The following is a 21,771-nucleotide window of genomic DNA, read 5'->3' as shown; positions in this document are numbered from 1 at the left end:
CTGATTATGGACATGAGATGTTAATTAAGGGCATACGTACTGATAAAAGTTATGGAGTAATAGATCGATCTGCTAACGAGAACATTACATGGTCGTGGGTCGTAAGTGTATCTCATCTAATGCTTATATATGAATGCTTAAACCTGAAATTACTATGGCTCCTAGATGAGACACATTCATTGATGTATGCCTAACGGGCCGTAAAAGGGTGTCAAGTACGAGTACAATTGGGTATGTTTTGAATCATGTTAAGGACCATGAGTAGTGTGAGAAAATTACTACTCCCCTTATTGGAGAATATATATCATAAATCACTTGATTAGTGTGACTTAGAAGTATGTGACCACACCCAAATGAAGTAATAAGAGTTATTACTCATTCAAACTAATGATTTCACTTAGACATCAAGGAATGTCTAAGCCGAGAATGAGGCTGAGAGGACTATGTCTCATGTTGGTTCGGATATCATAAAGCAAAGGATCATGTAAAATTACAATAGGCAATATGTTAATTTATGCATGACATTCTTCTAATTTGGGTGGTTGTAATGGCTTACCGGAGTTTGTTTACGACTTATGGACTGAAAATTAACTTCAGATCCATTACTAACATTAGATGAACCTACAGAATCGTACGGATATAAGCAATTAGAGTTTATATATTATAGTTCAGGTAATTGGATGAATTTAAAATTAAATTCGACACGATTATGGAAAATTTTCAATTAATACATGTTGGACATATGAAAATTTTATTTTAATCGTTAAAATAAAATTCTAAATATAAATTGTAGTTATATTAGCTATAATTATATTAAATGGATAATTAATATATATATATATATATATATATTATTAGATCTAATGGTATGTATAATTATAATTGTCAAACCTAATTATATTAAGAAATAATTATATACAAGTATAATAAATATATATAATTGGATTATATATATTAAGATAATTAAAATATATGTAATCATATATATATATAACTACAACTACAACTATAACTAGTTTAGGTTAATTAAAATTTAGATTTAATTTTATTCTAATTGAACTTAAAACTTAATTATAGGGGTAAATTATATTTGGTGTACAATCATTAATTTTGCACATAAAATTCTATAATTTTATGATGACTTTTTACTAAAGTGTACAGCCGGTAAAATTGACTGGTCAACTCTAGTCAACCCACCACATCATCCATTTTAACCCAAGGATGGAATTCGCTCATCTTCTTCAACTCATTTCTCTTCCCTTTATGTTTTTCAATGATCTCATTTCTGTCTCTAGGGCTGTGCATTATGCGGTTTGAAACCGCAAAACCGAACCGAACCGACACTGTTCGGTTTTTCGGTTCGGTTTTATTATTATACGGTTCGGATTTGGTATGTTATTTTGGTGAATATCGGTTTTCGGTTCGGTTCGGTTTCTAATAAAAACCAAAATAACCGAACCGTACCGATTAGTTGCTACTATGTTGTATAAAACATGTATAGTTGGAAAAAAAAATTATAATCCTTCCTAAATTTATACACACCACCTATCTAATTTTTGAATTTATGATTCTAAAAAAACATTTAATATAACCATTAAATTCTAATCTAATATCTATTTACCTTAAGTTTGAATTTAATATAACCATTAAATTCTAATCTAACACCTATTTACCTTAAAAAAAACTTTTAATATAACTATTAGTATATGAATTAAAGCTTTGTGCTTTTTAAATTATTTGTAAAGTTTTATATAATTCGGTTAATTCGGGAAAAACCGAACCGAACCGAAAAAAATCGGTTCGGTTCGGTTCGATTTATGTTCTTACGTCGGTTCAGTTCGGTACAAGATTTTTAGATATTTCGGTATTCGGTAAATTCGGTTCGGTTTTAAACCGATGCACAGCCCTATCTGTCTCTAACCCTCGCTTTCTCCTCTCTCTTTCTCTCTAACTTTCCTTTCTCTCTCTTTTCCCCCTCTCTCTCTAACTCTCCTTTTAATTTGCAAGTTTATAATGGGTCATTTTGTTAAATGTTATGGATTCTAGACAGTTTATTAAATTGTGCGCGCGGAATTGCGATTTAAAATTTTAGAATCCATGACTTATGGATCTTTGTCCGTTAACCATTGATTAGAATAAAATGTTTTTAATACCGATGAATTAAAAACTTACATGTTCTATCTCTTCTAGAGACTGCTGCAGAATTCACAAAATAGTTGATCTCCACAGTCAGATGCACGAACACCTATCAAGATGGAGTCGATTTTAGTCAAAGAACGAAATGGAACGGGAGAGAGGGGGATGGCCGAATTGTTTTTCAAAGAGATTTGAATATGCTTATGTTAATTGGTTTTTCAAAGATTTAGAGATAAACATGAAAATACATCACTAAAGGGATATAACCAAGGGCAAATTAAAAATCTAGACTAACTGAAGGGGTCTATTAACATATTTGATCCATTTTGCTTCCATCTCACCAAATTAGACACTTTCATCCATTTTGGACAAATATACCCCTAGTTCCATTCGACTTCTGCTTCTCCCCCTGCTCCCGCTCTTGCTTCTTCTTCTTCTTCTTCGTTTCAACTAAAGGGGTCTAAATAGGGCAATTTAATTATGTGGAAGAAGAAGAAGAATTACGTGGAAGAAGAAGAACAACAACAAGAAGAAGAATTATGTGGAAAAAAATGGTATCGTTTAATTTTTTAGCGGTGAAAAAGAAGAATTATATGAAAGAAGAAGAAGAATTCTGGATGAAAATGGCATCGTTTGATTTTTAGTGGTGAAGAAGAAGAATTATGTGGAAGAAAATGGTATCGTTTCAATTTCCTCCATTTTCCTCCATTTTTGTCATATTGAAATTTGTCGCATTTCGTCACAATGCGATAACAGTTGTCGCATCTGCGACATGAGGAATTTTGTCGCAGATGTGACAACTCTTGTAGCAGATGCGACAACTATTATTGTATTTGTGACGAAATGTGTCGCAAATGCGACAACTGTTGTCGCATTAGGAAATGCAAAAAAATTCATCACAAATGCGATAAAAATGGAGGAAAATTGAAAAAAATTGAAACGATACCATTTTCGTAATAGATCTTCATAATCTCTTCTTTCTCTCTCCATAAACCACCATCTTTTCTCTCTTTAGACTTGGCGGTAATGCCGCTTTTGTCGATTTGGGATGACGAAGAAGATGTTGAGAGTCTGAGGAAGAAGATGGATTGAAATAAGGGTATTCTTGTCCAAAGTGTGTCTAATTTGGTGAGATGGAAGCAAAGTGGAACAATTATATTAATGGACCTCTTCAAATGGGCTAGATTAGTAATTAGCCCTATAACCAAATCTTAAGAGAAGTAAACCCATTTATCTAAACGATGATTGCATGGAGCAGTGTGACTCATATGATTAGCATGTGTGCTTTCTATTAGATAGTATATATTGTTTTATCTGTATATTGTTTTATCTGTATATTCAAGTAGTTAGTTCCTTGATTCTAGCCTAAATTGTAGGACTAGACTTTCACTATAATATGAATTGTATTATGTATATATATTACTTACACATCAATAACAGATCATCAAAATTTCAAACTCTATAATGGTATCAAAGACCAAACCCTAAACCATCTCCTCTCCTTCCCTCTCTATCGAAATTCCTTCTCCCTCCTCCAATAATTTTTCTTCCACCGCCAGCCATCCTCACCGCCACCATGCCAGAAAATATCGAAACTCCTAATTCTTCCTCCTCTCTCGTTCATCCGTCCCTCACTGCATCCAACATCTCAACCTTTATTAAAATTACTCTCAATATTGAAAAAGGCAATTACCCAACATGGGCTGCCCTATTTAAACTCCATGCCAAAGCTATTCAAGTCCTCGACCACCTAATTCCATCTCAAGCCACTGAAACTTTCACTACCTCTCTGCAGCAAAAGAACCCTAAACTATGGTCTCAAATTGATGTTGTTGTCCTCCAATGGATCTACAACACTATTTCTCTTGACTTACTCCACACCATAATTGAAATTGATTCTACCGCAGCTAAAGCTTGGAGTCGTCTCTAGGATATCTTTTCGGATAACAAGCACTCTCGTGCTCTTTTTCTACAGCAGGAATTCTCAAAAATCAAACTGGATGACTTTTCCGATATATCTTCATACTGTCAACACCTCAAATCTCTCTCCGATCAATTGGTGAATGTTGACTGTCCTGTTACCAATGATCAAATGGTTTTGCAACTTATCTCCGGCTTGACTAATGCTTATGACACTGTTGGCACTCAGATCTATCATAGGGATCCTCTCCCTCCCTTTCACAAAGCCAGATCCATGCTCGTCCTAGAAGAAACAGCTCATGCCCGAAAGCACACCGTTCTCCAGAATCTGTTTCTCTCATCGCTACAACAACCAAAACAGCATCGTCATCCTCCTACTTCCCGCCAGCACGGCCCATGTTTCTCCATGGAAATCAATTTCATCACGGCAGAGGGGCTCATTATGGTAATCGCATGTCTGTGGGCTCTGCTTTCTGGTACCCATTCATCCCGTCTTGGGCATATTCACACCCTTGGGGGCTGCAACAACCCTGGGCTACCCCTCCCTATCCATACCCGACAAGTTCATGGCCAAATCAGTGTCACTCCACTCGGCAGACACCTCAATCCGGAATTCTCAGACCCTGCCCCAAAATATAGTAAGCAAATCTCACTGTCGACTCTCTATCCTATGGTCCAACTGACATTGTAGAAGCCATGCACACTATGTCAATCACACCACCACCTGAACAATGGCATATGGACACAGGAGCAACATCTCATATGACAACTAATAAAGGTACACTCACTTATTATTTTAATATGAGCCACAATGGAAATATTATTGTCGGTAATGGTCAATGTGTCCCTATTTGTGGTTCTGGTAATGCATCTTTAGCCACTAAACACTAACCTTTAGAACTAAACAATGTTTTGCATGCTCCTAACCTAATTAAGAATGTTGAGCGATTTCCGCAAGTGCACGGTATACGCTTGTAGTAATAAAAGATATCGAACCCACAGGGAACGCTTTTTAACTAAAACTTTATTTAATTCGGTTTAATCACGTGTTTAGGTTTAATAAAAGAAATACGTTTAGTTGATGGAATAGGTTTTGGTAAATTAGGATTAGATAGAAAGATTATATCGAGTTTAGAGAACAATTCCGTTTGGAATTTTGATTACAAAATAGATACTTCCGTAATCGGAATGAAATAGATCTTATTTTCATAAAGCAAAGTAAACAACTTTAACTTTGTGAGATTATGGACATGTAACAATATAATAATTTACTCAATTAAATGGCTTCGAACCATAGAAATCCCTCTAGCGTAGAGACGATTCCTACCTTAATCAAACTAGTATTTTACTTCTGATAAGCCGCGATCAGCGATCATGTCATCCATAAAAACTAAATTTGTTAAGTGTTCAACAAAGTTCTTATAAGAATAAGATGGAATAGAACGTTTTAATAAAAACACCAATATATCATTTTGAAAATCATTTTGTCAGAACAATATCAAAATAATAACAGTAAGAATATATTGAATAAATAGGTATATCATTAATTGAAATGTGAATTTTCACAAGTTAACAGAGAAGTAGAAACTTAGATAGCATTGTAACGAAGACTTTGAGATCCGGGTCGTCAATCTTTCTCTCAAACTTCGTAGGCTCGTCAAACCATATGCGCTTCAGCCGTCAATTCTTCTCGCTGGATCTTTGGAATAGAGACTGGTCCCGTCCACTATCAGAATGAAAACTAAACTAATATTGTGTTTATAACTAATCTAAATGCAATTCGTGTACAACACGATTGCTTACAGAAATGAAATCTAACTTTCTGATTCTTTTCTGAATCAGAAACTCAACATGACAACTTTCTTCTCTAATTTCTCTAACTTTTCCAACTTAACCAACCTTGATTTCTGAAATGGATCACTTATTTATAGTTGGTGAAGGGTTGTAAATGATGGGTCGTGTCTGCTGGTGAAGGGTTGCTTTTATCCGAACGAACATACGCGTTTTTCTGAATTAAACATGTGTTTTGTGTGCAAGAAGACTTGCTGTCGCGACTGAGATTCTGAAAATCTCAGTCGCGACAGGGGGTATAGGGGCGAGCTTGAATACATTGTTTTCCCCCGGTCTGGCCTCCGTAAGTCGCGATTGAGATTTTGAGAATCTCAGTCGCGACAGAGAGTTTTCCTCCCTGGCGTTCGACTGTTTTTCGTCCTCCTCGAGCGTTCTTTTGGCTGATATGCATTCTCGGTACGTTTTTAAGGTTTTCCTCCATTTTAGCTCCGTTTTCGCTCCTATTTGGATCTTACCAAATATTTAGGTACCTTGCATCAAAGAAGTAAATAAAGACGTAAAAGTATTCCAAATGAATATAATTAGCATGATTTTAATGTAAATTTAACGTATTTATATATGATATTTTAGGTATATTTTGGGCTTAACAAAGAACCTTATTTTTGAACCTCAATTTACAGTTGATAACCAAGTATCTGTGGAATTTGATCCTTTTGGTTTCTCTATGAATGATTTACAGACGGGGACACTTATCATGAGATGTAATAGTACGAGGGATCTCTATCCAGTCGTGTCTAGCCCCTCCACCTCGTTTTCTTCTACTTCTGCTCTTACTGCACTGTCTTTCGATATTTGGCATAATAGTTTGGGACATCTAGGGCCTCTTATTTTGAGCACCCTTGAGAATAAAAATTTAATTTCTTATAATAGGATTAAGAATGTTTCTATTTGCTCTTCTTGTGTTAATGGAAAACAAATTAAATTACCTTTTCAGTCTTCTTCCAATTATTGTTGCATGCCCTTTGATTTAATACACAGTGATATTTGTACATCACCCACATTAAGTTCCAGTAGTCATCGTTATTATGTGATGTTTCTTGATAATTATACAAATTTTCTATGGACGTTTCCTTTAGCTAACAAATCTCAAGTTTATCCTGTTTTTCTCTCTTTTCGTTCCTTTATTCGCACACAATTTGAGCGTGACAATTAAACATTTCAGTGCGATAATGGGGGTGAATTCAATAATGCATCGTTTCGTCAATTTTGTCACACTCATGGCATGCAATTTAGGTTCTCATGTCCATATACTTCCTCTCAAAACGGGAAATCTAAACATACAATCTGCACCATAAATAACGTAATTCGCACAGTTTTAAATCATGCATCCATTCCATTGAATTTTGGCACCATGCTCTTGAAATTGCTACACACCTTCTTAACATTTATCCTCACAAAATCTTGGGTTATCACTCCCCCACTAAAATCCTATATCAACGTGATCCAACTTATTCTCATTTACGTGTCTTTGGTTGTCTGTGGTTTCCTCTAGTTCATTCTCCTTCTCGTCATAAATTATAGGCTCGTTCATATCCATGCGTATTCTTAGGTTATCCGTCCAACCACAGAGGGTATAAATGTTATGATTTGTCTAAAAACAAGATCATAATCTCCCGCCATGTCGTATTTAAGGAGTCTGTCTTTCCTTTCTCGTAGAAAACCGCAACTCGCACTCCTATCACTGGGTGTTCTGATGCCGCTGATGGTTTTCTGCCTATACCTCCCATCACGTCGACTATTCCTCAACCCACGACCACACCAGCACCTTCCGTCTACCATATTCGAACACCATCCTCGTCTGGTCGTTCTTTGCCATCACTGATATTACCAAATTTCGTCCTTGAGTCGCCCATCTCTCCGCCCCCCTCTAACATTTCTGTCCCGTCTTCATCTCCTCACACAGCTTCTGCTGTTGCGACACCAGCAGTAACACCCGGTACATAGTCAGTTCAAACTACCCATCCCATGGCCACCCATGCGCAACATGGGATTTTCAAACCTCGCCATATGTTAAATCTGTCCACTTCTGCGCCTCCTGTCATCTCTCTTATCCCTAAAACACCAACCATTGCATTACGTGATCCAAATTGGAGCCATGACTGACGAATTTGAGGCTCTTATTAAAAATAAGACGTGGGTCCTTGTACCCCATCCAAAAAATGCTAATGTTATTCGTAGTTGGTGGATTTTCAGGCACAAAACAAAGTCGGATGGATCGTTTGAGAGATACAAAGCACGTTTGGTTGGAAATGGATCAGGACAATTAGCTGGTATTGATTGTGGTGAAACGTTTAGCGTTGTGGTTAAACTGGCAACCATTCAAGCTGTTCTCAGTATTGCATTATCTAAAAATTGGAATCTTCATCAGTTGTCAAAAATGCATTTCTCCATAGGGATCTTAATGAAACTGTATAATGCACCAACCATTGGGTTTTTTGATCCAGCGCACCCCGACTATGTCTGTCTGCTTCAGAAATCTCTATATGGGCTCAAGCAAGCTCCACGGGCCTGGTACCAGAGATTTGCTACATTTGTCACCACTTTGGGATTCACTCATAGCGTATCTGATCACTCCTTGTTCATTTATCACAAACGAACGGACACATCTTACCTTTTGCTTTATGTTGATGATATTGTTCTTGTTACTTCTTCTGACAGGCTTCAAGACTCTATAATGTCAAAATTGAGTTCATAATTTGCAATAAAAGATTTGGGCCCATTACACTACTTCTTGGGGATATCAGTTACTCGCTCCCTTGGTTCTCTGTTCTTGTCTCAACGCAAATATGCATCTGAAATTATTGAAAAAGTCGGTCTTAGCTCCTGCAATGCCGCCACCAGTCATGTTGATACAAAACAGAAACTCAGTATATCCTCTGGTTCCTCCTATCATGATCCAATCAAATACAGAAGTTTAGCCGGCGCCCTTCAATATCTGACCCTCACTAGGCCTGACATCTCCTATGATGTTTAGCAAATATGCTTATTTATGCACGATCCAAAGACATCGCACATGGCTTACCTCAAACGAATCCTCTGGTACGGTCACGGCACACTTGATCTCGGTCTCCATTTCAGTTCATCATCTCACGGTCAGTTAACTTCCTACACTGATGTTGACTGAGCGGGCTGTCCTGACACCCGACGATCGACATCCGGCTACTATGTGTTCTTGGAGATAATCTCATCTCTTGGTCAGCAAAATGACAACCCACCCTATCCTGTTCAAGCGTAGAAGGTGAGCACCGTGGCGTTGCGAATGTGGTGTCTGAAACGTGTTGGATCCACAACCTTCTTCTTGAACTTCACTGCCCCATTTATAAATCGACCATAGTCCATTGTGACAACATCAGCGCTGTTTATCGCACAGGGAACCCGGTCCAAGACCACCGCACTAAACATATAGAAATGGATATTCATTTTGTTTGGGAAAGGGTTGCTAAAGGCAAAGTGCGCGTTTTGCACGTCCCATCTCGCTATTAAATAGCCGACATCTTCACCAAGGGCCTTCCACTACCATTTTTCGAAGACTTCCGATCTAGTCTCAACGTTCGTCCTCCGTTCGTTTCGACTATGAGGGTGTATTAGATAGTATACATTGTTTTATCTGTATATTCAAGTAGTTAGTTTCTTGATTCTAGCTTAAATTGTAGGACTAGACTTTCGCTATAATATGAATTGTATTTTGTATATGTATTACTTACACATCAATAACAGATCATCAAGAGTTCAAACTCTATCACTTTCCATTTGATCATTTTTCTTCCATAGTTATGTTTATGATGTTATTTTTATTAATCAGTTCGGTAAGTCTAGTCTTAGTTTTACATTAAAAAGTCTTGTTAATCCATCTCAACTTTTGAATATTGTGATTGCATATGTTTAAACTTAATATTATCTATGTGGACACGATTACTTACTATCTTATTACTTGAGTGATTACTGCCATTAGAAATAGTGCAATTAGGTTTGTAAAACTAATTGCAAACTTAATGCAAATGTTTATACCATAAAATATTATTATTTTACAATTCATCAAATTTTACAAGCTTTCTTATTTCGCGAAATAAGAGATAATTATTTTTTTTTTTTTGAAAAGAAATAAGAGATAATTATTAAATGATATATTATGTTTAATAATATAAATTAAGTTTTATAATATATAATAAATATTGTATATTAAAAAGTTAATATAGATAATTCCAAAAAAAAACTTAGTGTATTATTTTGATCTTCAATTTCTAACCATTACTAACAACTTTTTTTGTAAAATAACAAAAAATTAATCACAATTTATAAAAAAAAAATTTGGGATACCTCGCTCTTCACCTTCCTTCCACAGCCCAAACCGAAATCACCTCAGATTCCAATCATCAGTGACCGGTGGCTCATCTTCATTCTGCAAAGGCTTAACTCTCATTTTCGCAGAAATGCAGCAGCCAACATGAGGTAGTTTTAGAGCTTTAATTTTACTTGGGTTTTTGATGAAATTGATTGAAGGGAATGCTTTATTGATGTTATTGGAAGGTTTTTTATGCTTCTTTTGCCTATGGGTATGAATTGTTTAAGCTTAAATTTGATAAAAAAAACAAGCACAAACTTTAGTATGCCTTACAGGTGTTTGATAAAATGTCTCAACAATAAGAACAAATAGAATTTTGTTCTAATTGTTTTTAAGTTGCTTTTTAGTTCTTCCAATAATTTTTTGGGGTTTGAATGCACATTGGAAAATTAATATACCAAATACGGGAATCAAAGAGGGATAAGGGCCGCGCCGCCGGTCTCTCCTTTGCGTCTCCAGCCTCCCCGCGCCGCCATGCCTCCAGCCTCTCCCTCCGCGCCGTCCATTCCAGGTCCGGAGTCCATCGCTTTTTTGTTTGATCGGCGGGCCTTTTCCAAATTTGTCTCTGGATCTGCTTTTCTTTCGTCTGCTCCGGCAACTCCTCTGCCGGTGCCGACTTTTGCTGCTATGGTTAAGAAGGCCGTTATACCTACGGTTATCCCGGCCTCGACTCTGCCTCTGATTTCTGAAGAAGGAGGGTTTAGAGCCGTCAAAATTCCACAATCAATATATGAGGAGCGAGTGAAATTGTTCCAACACTCTGTAATTGGGAGAATTTCGTTGAACAAAGGCGAGAGCCCTTGGAAGCACGCTGAATTGAAGCAACGTCTGAACCAGGTATGGAAACGTTCTATGGATTGGCAACTTATATCTTTGGGTAAAGGTTTTTACCAAATTATTATGCCTGATGAAAATGCATTGCAAACTATTTGGGGAATGGGTGCCATTTCCCTTAAGCCGGAAATTATTCGGTTTACTCCTTGGACTCCGGGATTCAATCCTGACACACATAAGTCCAATTCTGCACAAGTATGGATTAGATTATATAATTTGCCTTGGGAATTTTGGGACACTCGAATAATTGCCAGTATTGCACGGGTGATTGGGGTTCCGATTCGCTTTGATCATAACACTGTGAATGGAGAATTTGGGCATTATGCTAGGGTTCTTGTTGATGTTGATCTTTTTTGTGAAATTCAATCAAAGCTTAGAGTTGACACTAATAGTCATAAGCAATGGGTTTATCTTGAGTATGAGCGTTTGCCGGCGCTTTGTGGAACTTGTTCATCAATTGGACATACCTCAGCTAAATGCAGGAGAAATCTCAAGGAACAACCTAGGCCACAAACCCAGAGGATTTTTCATTCTGGAAAGGGGAAGGGGGCGAACCGTACTAACACTAAGCAGGCTAAGGTTCAGAAGGGTCCTCAAACTTCTGTTCAGGATCCTGTGGATGTAGAGGAGGGCGAAATTGCTGCTCCTCTGCAACTTGTGCTGCACCAATCGGATAACAATGACAGTTTGGGACATGAGGAAGAAAAGAAAAGTTGTGGTGAGAGAAATGATGAAGATAACATTTCTGTATCAGGTTCTGAAGGATCCCCGGAGCCTTTTTCACCAATGGTTGATATCAATTGCATCCCTGAGGTGAATACTGAATGGATTACTACTAGAAAGAAAGCTAAGTCCAAGACAAAAAAAGATGGGGCAGATTCCCGCTCTAAGGAGCGGGGCAGTTCTTCACTACCTAAATGATCATTACTGCAGAGGTATTAATAACCCTGGTACACAGAGGGCTCTGAAACTCATTTGTTCTGTCAATCATCCAGATCTGGTATGTATCTATGAACCTATGGTTGCTTTGGATAGGATTCACTCTTCTTTCTAGAATTCTATTGGCTTGCAGTTTGTTGCTGGGAATCCTTGTAATTCTATTTGGCTTCTTTGTAAAATTGGTACTCTTTATCTCTGCTCTCTGATTCTTTGTCATGATCAGCACATCTCGATCAATTATGGTAGTGTCATGGTTTACTCTCAGCTCTGTTTCGTCTATGGCAGTAATTTTTTTGGCAGAAGACGTATGCTTTGGGATTCTCTCAGTGTTGTTGTGGGCAGTCGAAAAAAACTGGTTATCGGTGATTTCAATACAGTCATCGGTGCTCACGAAAAGACGGGTCGTAGTCCTTCTACCATTAGTTGTAGGGACTTTCGCGGTTTTATTAATAATAACGGCCTTGCGGGAATTGACAGTTCTGGTATGCAATTTACTTGGACTAATGGTCGTATTGGCCCGGAACATGTTGAATGTAAACTTGACAGGGCTCTTGTGTCTGATGATTTTGTTGATTCATGGGATTCAATCAGTTGTTCTATTCTCCCTCGCCATCAGTCTGATCACAGTCCGTTACTTTTGGTATGCAAAAATGGCTTGGCTCGACAGACCCGCTTCCGTTTCCTCTCTATGTGGACTGCACATGAATCACTAAGGGCTTGATTGGATGGAGGGTTTAGAGGGGTTAGTAAGGGAAGGGTTAGTAAGGGTTGATAGAAACCCTTGTTTGGGAGGAGGAAGGGTTAGTAAGGGTTTCTACAAACCCATGTTTGGAACACAAAAAAATTAGGAGGGTAAGGGTTTGGAGGGGTTTTGAAGGGTTTCTTTTTAACAAATTGCATCCAATTTTGAACCCTCCAATTTGGTGGGTTTGGAAGGGTTAGAAATTACCCTTCCTTCCCCTTCCCTTTCCTTACCTTTCCCTACCATTCTCTACCCTTCCTTTATTAACCTTTCCCTACCCTTCATCCAATCAAGCCCTAAGGGGCTTGATTGCCGATCATTGGAGTAACAGCCATGTTTCTCTTCCACTGGCGCAACTTCTTTGTCATAAACTTAAATCTTTGAAGCCTAAACTGCGTATATGGAACAGAGAAGTTTTTGGTAGGGTGGAAGTAAATATTGCTGCTGCTCAGTCCAGGCTAGTTGAAATTCAAAGAGACATCTCAGTGCAGGGTTTGAATGAGAATTAGCGGCTGATTGAGGAAGAAGCTCAGTGCGATCTTGATCTTCAGCTTCACCGGCAAGAATTGCTTCTCCGAGATAAAAGCAGAGAAAAATGACTTGAGGCGGGGGATCGGAACTCCAATTTTTTTCACCGCTCGTCAAAAGGTAGAAAAATTCAATCATCAATGGATTCTCTTCTCATCAACAGAATCTTGGTTGATGATGAGAATATCATTTCTCAACATGTTGTAGAATACTTCTCCACTCTTTTTACTAGCAGCAGGCTAGCTATTGATCAGGATTCTATTTCTGCGGTTATTCCGAATTTGGTCAATTTGGTGGACAATGATAACCTCACGCGGCGGCCAGCGCTTGATGAGATCCGTGCTGCGGTTTTCAGTCTTAGTCGTGATAGCTCTCCGGGTCCAGATGGATATGGGGGGTTTTTCTACCAGCACTTTTGGGATATAATTGGTTCAGATGTCTGTAAGATGGTGCAGAGTTTCTTTGATACTGGATGTATGCTTCCAGGTATGAATTCTAGTATTATGACTCTTCTTTCCAAAGTTACTGAAGCTAATGAAATTCAACAATTTCGACCTATCACCATGAGCAATTTTAACTATAAGATCATTTCAAAGATCCTTGCTGATAGGCTGGCGCTTGTCGCCACGCGCATTGTTTCGGATAACCAATTCGGATTCATTTATGGCAGAAGCATTCATCATTGCATTGATGTAGCCTCGGAAGGGATAAATATGTTAAACAAGAATTGCTTTGGTGGAAATATGGCTTTGAAGATTGATATCAGGAAAGCTTTTGACACCATTGACTGGAATCTTCTTCTGGCTGTTCTTGAATCTTTTGGTTTTTCTTTGCAATTTAGAAGCTGGATTTTGGAAGTTCTTCGGTCTGCTCGTATGTCAATTGCTTTTAGAGGGGGTAGCAAGGGCTATTTTAGCTGCTCATGTGGGGTTCGGCAAGGAGATCCTCTTTCTCCAATTCTATTTGGTATTGCAGAGGATTTCTTTAGTCGTTGGCTGGCCAAGTTGGTGGGTGAAGGCAAATTTCAACCCATGGTTTATCACAACACTACTCTTTTTCCTTCTCACCTCTTATATGCAGATGATATGTTAATTTTTGGCAGGGCTACTCTTAAAAATATGAAATGTGTCAAGGACCTTTTCAACTTTTATGCAGCCATATCGGGTCAGACGGTTAACTGGGATAAATCTGCAATTTATTTTGGGAACAGTATCAGCAATCAACGCAAGAATCGGCTCATTAATATTCTGGGTATTCGTGTTGCTCGGTTGCCGTTTAATTATCTTGGGGTACCAATTTTTCAGGGGCGCCAAAGGCTCGTTATTTACAACCGCTTATGGATCGTTTCCTTGCTAAATTTAGTCTCTGGAAGGGTGTTCGCTCTCTTTAACAAAAAGACTAACTCTGATAAAATCTGCATTAACGGGTGCTCTAATTCACTCACTTATGATTTACAAGTGGCCATCCTCTCTCACCACAAAGATTGCTAAAGCGCTCAGAAACTTCCTTTGGACTGGGGACAAGGATCAGAGAAAGCTTCTTACTGTCAAATGGAAGAAGTGTTGTCAATTGTATGAATTTGGGGGGCTAGGTATCAATGATATTGGACTGTTCAACAATTCTCTTCTTGGTAAGTTCAGCTGGGATTTGATTCAAAAAAATGGTTATATCCCTTCTTTGCTGCGAAATCGTTTCCTTTATCAATCTGGTATGCCTAAGCGCTATATTTCAAATTCATCGGTTTGGACTTCTGTTCGACCAATTTATGATCAGATTAGTTTGGAAGTGACCTGGTGGTTTGGAGACAACTCTGAATTGAATTTCTGGACGGACTCTTGGATTGCACCGACGGTTGCAAATCAGCTCGGCATCCCGGCAAATAAACAGCGCAAGCTTTATGACCCACTTCACGCCTTTCGCGCTGATGAATCCTGGACTAATTTGCATCGACTTCCTGATCTTGTCCAATTGAACATTCAGAGGGTTTCTGGCAGTCGGGATGGAACCGATACTTGTGTGTGGAAGCCGGCTATGTCCGGTATGTATACTGCCAAAGGTTTTTATAACTCCTTCTGCAACAACACTCCAGTTGAGTGGAACAAATTCCTTTGGAATGCCTTTGTGCCGCCTAGGCGGTCTGTCACCTGCTGGTTAGTGATTCATAGGAAAATTACGGTGCAAACCAATTTACAGGTATGTGGTTTTTCACTTGCTTCGAGATGTGAACTGTGTAAATGCCATATTGAATGAATTGATCATCTTTTCATCATGTGCCCTGTGTCGAATAGTCTATAGAATGTTGTCTTCTCTGTTTTCGGCATACACCGCAGTAGTATGCTGACCTTTGGGAATCTTGGTGACTTGTGGAAAAATCCTTGATCGGAGCATTTCCCTGTGAGGCGCCGTTGGGATCGGCCGGGGACACTCCGATGCCAAAGTCAGTAATATTTCTGAGAATAAACTGTAAGCACAAAAGTGGAGAATCAGTAAGTGTACCTTGATAGCCTAAGGATGTAGGCTATATATAGCTTGGAAGTCGTAACCTTTGGCAACCAGAAAGTCTCCATTAATGCTCCATTAATGGCGGTTATAAGTTATCCTTAAACTGGCGGTTTAGCTAATTGATAGCTCATTAATGGCCTTTATGGCCGAGTCGGCTTTAGCTGTTACAGTGACGAATCAAGTAGAGGAGGAGATCCGCCTTATAGGTTTGCCAGCGGATCTCTTTGAGTGGGATCGTGGAGATCCGCCATCCAGATCTCCTTTGGGGATTGATACGCGGCGTTCTCTAGGTGAATATCCATTTTGGTCCTTAAGATAATATCTCAATGTTATCAGAAGCCCCCCCCCCCCAAAGTTCCCTTAAAGTCCTTTAGGGCTTTTGATCTTCTGGGCGCCGTCATGATTACCTGCATTAATGAACACTCCGTTCGATGCCAATCGTAGAGTGACACGTGTAAGGAGCGCTCTGTTCAAAGAAAGAAAAGACGCCTTCTTCTTCCTTCTCTCTTTCCCTCTTCCTCATTTCATCTTCATTTTCATCTGTGTGAAGCTTTTTTTCCCTGGGAATTTCGGAGTTCAAAGCTTTTTGATTTCATGTAAGTTCATCTTTCCTTACTCGATTTGTTCTGAATGTTTAGGAGTTCTTCATCATCTTCTAGATCAACTTCGGAGCTTTTTAATTCGACCCCTTCTCCTGAAATAGTAGTTAATTTTAGTTGGACCACTTCGTCATCGGAGAACTCATCTTCCTCCGAGGCCTCTATTAGCTCTAAGTTAGCTGGGTTGTGTAACTCGGCGCGTAATCGCTATCAGACTCGTTCAACCAAAAGTCAAGTTCTTTCTACTTCTATCTCTGGTGCCGCTCCGGCCGTTAAGTCTAGGTGTTTTCCGGGGGCAATGGCCTCTTCTTCAAATCAACCTAAGAAAAAGAACCCTCGAGCGGAGTCAACTCCGTCTCGTATGAGTGCCGCGAATCTAGCAGATCTGGTGAATCGCTTCCCTTGGATCGATAATTACGAGACTCAGTTAGCCGCAGCCCATCAACGACCCTCCTGTCCGCCTAGCGGTTTTCTGACCGTATATTGTAGTCATGTGGAGAGAGGGTTCCGACTTCCTCTCCCAAAGATGATGGCGGACATCCTCTCCTACTTTGATATTACTGCCAGCCAACTACACCCTAACGGTTGGTTGGATATTGCTTTAGACTGCTACCTCGCCTCAAATTTAGGAGTGGTTTATACGGGTCGTGTTTTTAGAGCTTTCCATAAACCCTCAAAACGGAAGTCCGAGTCTTATCTCACTTTTGCCAAATTCGGAGTATATTCGCCATTCAGTGACAAAATGTCCAATGTCCATTGCTGGGATGAGAAATTCTTCTATGTGAAGATAAAAGAGGGCGAATCACTGGGTTTTCCCTCGTTTTGGAATCCCAAGCCTTTACACATGACAGGCGATATGCGAATATTGACCGATAGCGATGAAGTGGTGGCGGAGCTCATGAAGAAGGTCAAGGCGGATGCATGGACATACGCAGACGCTTTAGCCTTCATGATGAGTGATATTCCGTTGATTCGCCGAGAGGGGGAGCAGTTCATTTACTCCAAGATTGCGCAATTTGACCAAGGTAACTTTTATTTCTTCTTGAACTTTGATTACTTTATTGTTTTCTTTGGCAGGGGTTTATCTAAGGCCAATCACGCTATTGCAGAGAAGCGTAGGAAGTTTCTAGAGGCTGAGGCACGTAGGAAAGATCAAGCGGCGAATCCCCAAAAGGATGACGGGAAGCGTCCCGCTGGAATAGTGGTTGAACCGCCACTAAAAAGGAGGGAGCCTATAGTTACTGGAGGCCCCAAGCTTATGGCGGATGCCATGAGGTCCGCCATGCCTGTAGGGGAGATAGAACAGGTAAGTTGCCTTTTATTTTTATCTGTTCATCAAATTTTGGATCTGAGTTTTGATCCTTGAATATTTATGCAGATGGCGAAGCCTGATCTGGGCGGATACTGGTCCGCCAAGTATGGTGCCCAAGGAACTTTGGAGAATGAGTCCGTCATAAACGACTTAGATGAGGCCCTGGGCCAGTTGGGCGAAGTGCAAAGGAATCAGAACCAGATCCCCGGTTCCATTCATGCACAAAAGGGGAAGACGGAGCTCCTCACGGTAAACCCCTTCACTACAAAGGATTTCGTTTCGCTGAAAAAGTTGTTCTTTTGTTCTTTTCTTTTGACGAAACCGTTTGTTTTTGACAGATGTATACTCGCATACGTGCCATGGAAGCTGAGCTTCTCCAGAGCGTGGCTGATAAGGCTACCATTGAAAAGTTGGAGAAAGAGGTAGCGGATGCCAATGCGAAGATCGCCTCTGCGAATGCGAACATTGCCTCTGCCACGGCTGCCTTGGTTCTTAGAGACGCGGAGATCGAGAAGTTGAAGGAAAAGATCGTGACAGACGCGAAGAACTATGAGGTGGCGATAGGAGAAGCAGAGTACACGGCTGGTGAGCAAGCTTTCTACTATGGCGAACTACTTATAGCGTACTTCTCTGTAGCGCATCCCGAGGTTGATTTCACAGACCCTCAGTTCGCCGTTCCAGACCCAGATGATGTGGCCAAATATAACAAAATGCCTGACGCTAAAGACTACCTCCGTGACTACGTTCGGAGATGGATGAAGGGACCCATGGAAGAAAGCAAACCCCCCACTAATGTTGAACTAGTGGAGCTTGAGGAAGTGCCCCCTAAGGCGGGTGAAGAACCGATCAACGATAACGCCCTTCCTCTTGGTCCCACATCTTCCGTGGAAAAGGAGGTACCCTTGGTAGGCGTATCTGAGGCTGTGGAGAAGGAGGCTTCTCAAGCAAGTGCCGCAAGCGAGAAGAGTGCAAAGGAGGATGCTCCCACTATTACTTAGTCGTTTACTTTTGATTTGTAAAAAATCGTTAAGTACAATTTGTTTAATCCTTTATGGCAGCTATTTATGTTACTATTACGTTTGCGTAAGTAAATATATAGGCATCTAGGATTTATTCTGGAGTAGGTGGCCAGCCATACTCCATAGTAGGAACCTTTGTGAGGGTTAGAAGCTGTTTTATTCCATCGAAGGAAGTAAAGCTGCCTAGGGGATCAATTTGCTACCTGTCTTTGAGGTGAAGTGATCCGCCCGTAGGACTTGTGAATCCTTATTTGGGAAGGATGTAAGAGAGTGTAAAGACCTTGCGTCCAAGGATCGTTTTTAACTCTATCTAAAATGGGGATCATCACAGAGATGGATCCGCCCATGAGATTGATTCTCCTATATCCGAGGAGAAAAAGTAGCTATGAGATAGCAATACTTTTAATGCGGAGAGCGTTGGATGCCCCCCTTCTTTTTAAGACGGGAATATTAATATTGCTGCAAGAAAAACCTTAAAAAGAACATAGAGAATAGAACAATATTTGTTTATTGATAGGAGAAATGCTTCATTACAGTAAGCAGGTCTTATATGTGAGCCTCATTAAAACCTTTAATAAGAAAAACCACATGGGAAAAAGCTTACTAAAGGAAAAAGAGTACTCAAGACCGTATGTACACTTTATTTTCTGACAAGATATTTGCGGAGATTTTGGAGGTTCCATGTGCGCGGCAATGTGTTCCCTTCCATGTCTTGAATTTTAAAGGTGGCGAATCCAATCTTGTCCACTATCTGATACGGACCCGTCCAGGTGAGCCCTAACTTGCCCTTTCCCTCTCGAGACTGGATTTTGTCGGCCTTGCGGAGCACGAGATCACCTACATTCAGGTCCACAAGCTTGGCATTTTTGTCATGGTAAGCGGCGATTCGCTGCTTGTAAGCCGCCATACGTACGTAGGCCTGTTCTCTTCGATCTTCCACTTGATCAAGACTCTCTTTTAACTTATCACCGTTGTCCTCCTCACAATAGAATGCCACTCTATCACTTGGAACCTGTATCTCAATTGGGATCACGGCCTCTACCCCATGAGAGAGAGCGAATGGCGTTTCTCCTGTCGCCGTTCTAGGAGTTGTGCGATAGGCCCATAAGACGATGGTTAGCTGATTCGCCCATTTTTTATCATGCTCCCCTAATCTCTTCTTTATGCCTTTTACGATCGTCCGATTCGTAACTTCAGTCATTCCGTTGGATTGGGGATAATAAACGGAGGCGAATCTGTTTAGAATGCCCAATTTCTCACAGAAAGTTTTGAACTCGCCGCAGTTAAACTGTGTTCCATTATCGGTGATGATGGTGTGGGGAATTCCATATCTTCCCACGATGTTGTCCTTGACAAATTCCACCATTCGTTCGGCAGTGATGGAGGAAACAGCTTCGGCTTCTACCCACTTAGTGAAGTGATCTACTGCCACTATCACGTACTTCTTCTGCCGGCGGGTAGGAGGGAATGGCCCTACTATGTCAATTCCCCAAAGGGCGAATGGCCGTCCTTCTATGATGGGCCTCTGGAGATTCTTGGCTGTATGTGATTCATTCGCATGAATCTGACAATTATGGCAAGTTTCCACCAATTTTTGCGCATCAAGTTCGGCCGTTGGCCAATAAAATCCTGCTAACCTGGATTTCTTCAAGATTGAGGCGGATGCTTCATGGGCCCCACACGATCCCTCGTGCAACTCCTTGAGGACTTGTCGTCCTTCTTCTGGCAGGATGCATTTTAACCAAGGATGGCTAAAAGATTTTCTATAGACGCCATCATTGATTATGGAGAAATAAGCCGCTTCTTTATCCGCCGTGCCTCTTCTTTATCCTCAGGTAGAGTTCCACCTAGCAGATATTGGCGAATGGCCGATCTCCAATCATCTTCTACTATTGTGAGTAGGGATACTTCCTCTGAGGCGAAGGCTTGAGCTATTTTAACTTCGAAGGGACATTGTGGATCCGTCCAGTTCTCCTCACTAGAGGCCATTTTGGCTAAATGATCCGCCTCAGTGTTGGATCCCCGGGGGACATGAATCAGTTCCCATTTAGTTTCTTTAGCCTCGAGGTGATCTAACAATTTTTTGACTTCTGCTACGTATTTGGCCAAAACATCATCTTTTACCTCGTAATTCTTGATCACTTGATTGACCATTAGCTTGGAGTCACTATAGATCACAATCTGCTCGGGAGTGATTTCTTTAAGTAGGCGTAATCCCAATACCAGAGCTTCATATTCAGCGGCATTATTAGTTGCATGAAAATTCAATTTTGCTGCGTACCGTAACTTTATGTATTGGGGACCCTTGATCACAACGCCTATGCCAGCTCCATCCGCCGAGGAGGCACCATCGGTGTACATTGTCCACTCTTCCATTTAAGGTTTGGGATGATCTATCCCCTCTTCAGTGAATTCATTCACAAAGTCTGCCAAGACCTGACTCTTTAAAGCTGACCTGCTTTCAGATCTCACATCGAATTCACCAAGGCGGATTGCCCATTCCATCAACCTTCCAGAAGTGTCCGGTTTCTGCAACACCTTTCTCATCGGTATATTCGTTCGAACCACCACAGTATGAGCCTGAAAATATGGCCTAAGGCAGATCGCTGTGGTGACAACAGCCAGCGCCATTTTATCAAGCTTAGAATATCTGGTTTCGGCATCTTTTAGAACCTTGCTCACATAATAAATCGGAAACTGCTGGCCATCCTCCTCTCGTATCATGACCGTGCACACAGCTTTATCCGTAACCGATACGTACATGTAGAGGTTCTCACCTTTCATCGGCCGACTCATCATGGGTGGCTCCGTGAGAAACCGTTTGATCCCTTCAAAGGCCTTTTCACAATCCTCGCTCCATTCGAACGCCTTTTGCTTTTTGATGACCTCGTAAAAGGGCTGGCATCTGCGCGCTGAACAAGAGATAAACCTGCCCAAGGCTACGATCCGCCCATTAAGGCGTTGCACTTCTCTGATGTTCCGTGGTGCTTGCATTTCTAGGACAGCCTTAACCTTGTCAGGATTTGGGCTAACTCCTTTTTCGCTGA

At 40.4% G+C, this 21,771-nt stretch overlaps 1 protein-coding gene across 1 annotated transcript; it reads left to right on the top strand.

Moving 5' to 3' along the window:
* The first annotated feature begins 10,138 nt into the window (after window positions 1-10,138).
* LOC136203890 (uncharacterized) lies at window positions 10,139-18,703 on the top strand. The gene is made up of 4 exons (XM_065995106.1): window positions 10,139-10,356; window positions 17,471-17,699; window positions 17,772-17,954; window positions 18,044-18,703. Exons 1-4 carry the CDS (start codon window positions 10,352-10,354, stop codon window positions 18,701-18,703), a joined length of 1,077 nt encoding a protein of 358 aa, XP_065851178.1. The 5' UTR covers window positions 10,139-10,351.
* The last annotated feature ends 3,068 nt before the right edge of the window (window positions 18,704-21,771 follow it).

Source organism: Euphorbia lathyris, chromosome 8 (assembly GCF_963576675.1).
Source record: "Euphorbia lathyris chromosome 8, ddEupLath1.1, whole genome shotgun sequence".
Taxonomy (NCBI): domain Eukaryota; kingdom Viridiplantae; phylum Streptophyta; class Magnoliopsida; order Malpighiales; family Euphorbiaceae; genus Euphorbia; species Euphorbia lathyris.
The sequence above is the reverse complement of the archived record's forward strand: the minus strand, read 5'-3'. Positions and strand labels throughout refer to the sequence as shown.